Source organism: Neophocaena asiaeorientalis, unplaced genomic scaffold (genome assembly GCF_003031525.2).
Source record: "Neophocaena asiaeorientalis asiaeorientalis breed wild unplaced genomic scaffold, Neophocaena_asiaeorientalis_V1.1 scaffold91, whole genome shotgun sequence".
Classification (NCBI taxonomy): domain Eukaryota; kingdom Metazoa; phylum Chordata; class Mammalia; order Artiodactyla; family Phocoenidae; genus Neophocaena; species Neophocaena asiaeorientalis.
Window position 1 is genome coordinate 1,673,775 of NW_020173198.1, and position 2,283 is coordinate 1,676,057.

At 49.2% G+C, this 2,283-nt stretch overlaps 1 protein-coding gene across 1 annotated transcript; it reads left to right on the forward strand.

The window, feature by feature from the left end:
• Positions 1–488: 488 nt before the first annotated feature.
• On the forward strand, positions 489–1,898 carry ZG16 (zymogen granule protein 16). Its single transcript, XM_024744146.1, has 3 exons — positions 489–558; positions 742–874; positions 1,580–1,898. The coding sequence occupies exons 1-3, from the start codon at positions 504–506 to the stop codon at positions 1,896–1,898; spliced, it is 507 nt and encodes a 168-aa protein (XP_024599914.1). The 5' UTR covers positions 489–503.
• The last annotated feature ends 385 nt before the right edge of the window (positions 1,899–2,283 follow it).

Consider the following 2,283-nt stretch of genomic DNA (forward strand, 5'->3'; position numbering starts at 1 on the left):
CTAGGATGAAACTAGGAATTTAAACTATGCCCCAGATATGTCCCACAGACTGGGCCAATCTACCACAGGCCTACTTCAGTTAGGTTTTGCTCTGACTCCTGGTTTGATAAACTCAACCATCTCTAGGATTTGGAGATGTCCTCCACTTCTTCTTTAGAAAGCTCCTTTCCTGCTTTGTGCCAGGAGGGAACAGGGCTTGACAAAGCTTAATCCAGTTAGAAGGTCAGGACTGACCTTCTGGCTTGGGAGGGAAGAGAAGGATCGGCTGTAGCCAGACCGGAGAGAGGCAGAGGGATTGAGGACACATAAGATAGTATTTGTGACAAACAGGACTAGAGAGTGTAGACAGTTCTTTCTAAGACCAAGACTGGGTGGATGAGGTCTGAGTTGAAGGACCAAGAAACCCGAGCCTCAACTGGAGATCAGGGGTGCCTGGGTAAATGATATCTGGGGGGATAAGGGTAAACGTTCACTTTCTCCTTTCTTCCCACTCCAGCCCCAGGATGTTGACCGTTGCTTTTCTTGCCCTTCTTTGTGCATCAGCCTGTGCCAGTGAGCGTAAGTGAGAAACCAGGAGCCTAGCACTAGAGTCAGGGGAAGCAGCTTCCTGTACTGCTGGTGGCCAAGGCTGTCAGTGGCTGACTTGGGGTGGTGGGAACTGAGTTGTGGGGGGAATAAGGGTGGTGGGGAGAAACTGAGCTCTCAGGGGATTTCTCCCCCCAACTCCTCCTTTCCCTCCAGTTCAGGCCAGCTCCTCCTCTTTCAGTGGAGAGTATGGAGGCCATGGAGGAAAGCAATTCTCCCATTCTGGAAACCAGCTGGATGGCCCCATCACTGCCATTCGTGTCCGAGTTAACAGCTACTACATCATAGGGTAAGATTCTTTGCGTTTCGGTGGTTTGGGGACCTTCTAGGATCTTACTAAATTGTGAATTTCTCAGTCACTTTGGGTCACATTGTTTCAGTCAAGTCACAGGGATAACAGGATATGGAAAAATTATTAGAGGACTTGGATTTGAGACCTGTGCTGTCGAAACCCCTAACACACCCACACTTGTGATCTTGGGTAAATCATATACCATCAACTCAGAGGGACCTGGAAGTTGTCTAGTTTTTCCCCCACCCAAGGTTTAAATCCCCTCTGGCATCCTCCATCTTTGCTTGATGGCTCTCCCAAAACTTTATCCTTCTGATCCTGGATTTGTATCCTAGCACAGCATGGACAAGTCTCTTCCTTCATCGGAGCCTTTCAGATGTTTGAAAAATCCCTTTCCTTGTGTCAAGTAGGGGGTGGGGGCCTGGTGGGAGTGTAGACTTCAAATTCAAGCTCTGATATTCACTGTCTGGGTGATTCTGGGCAAGTTGTTTTCCCTCTGTGAGCCTGTTTGTCAGCAAAATGAGTTGAAGTTCCATGTATGATCTCCAAGGGCTTACCCAACCCTCACATTCTGTGGGACTGGCAGGGGGTTTGTCATCCCTGTCACTAGTCTGAAGGTCTCAGCCTGTAGGCCAAGAGGTCCTGAATTCTGATCACCTTACTCAGTGTCTCCCTTCCTTCCCTCCTCACCCCTGCCCTTAGCCTCCAGGTGTGCTACGGCAAGGTGTGGAGCGATTACGTGGGTGGCAAGTTGGGAAAGCTGAAAGAGATCTCCCTGTACCCTGGGGAATCAGTGGTCCAGGTGTCGGGAAGGTACAAGAGCTACCTGAGAAAGCTGGTCTTTGTGACTGACAAGTCCCGCGTCTTGACTTTTGGGAAAGACAGAGGCAAGAGTTTCAAAGCTGTCCCCTTGCACCCCAACACTGTGCTTCGATTCATCAGTGGCCGAGCTGGCCAATCCATTATCAATGCCATTGGCTTCCACTGGGGTGTCTACCCCAGTAAACACGAGAACTGCTGAGTTGTCCTGCAACACTGCAGTGGGGGTATGGGAACCCCTCACCACTAACCACCATCCACCTGTCTCAATAAAAAAAATAATAAAAAGGCATGGCTAAAGCGTGTGTATGGGTGCCTGTAGCTGGGATCCACCTCTTGACTCTGGGTATGGACGTGTGACTCTCATTTCTGGCTATTCGTCAGACGTCAATCTGAGGAAGAGTGGGAGGATGAGGGAGAGAGGTGTAAGAATCCTGGGCTTTTCTTCATAATTTATTAAGAGGAGATAAGATTCTGGCCTGCACCAATTCTTTTTTTCAAGTGTTTACCCAAACTGGAGTTCTAAGGCTGAAGGTAAGACCTAGTTGTGGCTTATCGAGAAAACCCCAGATGTTCCACTCTCCAGC

Coding starts and splice junctions, on each gene's coding strand:
- ZG16 (XM_024744146.1), top strand. CDS start 504: ATGTTGACCGTTGCTTTTCTTGCCCTTCTTTGTGCATCAGCCTGTGCC. Junction 559..741: donor ATCAGCCTGTGCCAGTGAGC/GTAAGTGAGAAA, acceptor CTTTCCCTCCAG/TTCAGGCCAGCTCCTCCTCT. Junction 875..1,579: donor AACAGCTACTACATCATAGG/GTAAGATTCTTT, acceptor CCCTGCCCTTAG/CCTCCAGGTGTGCTACGGCA.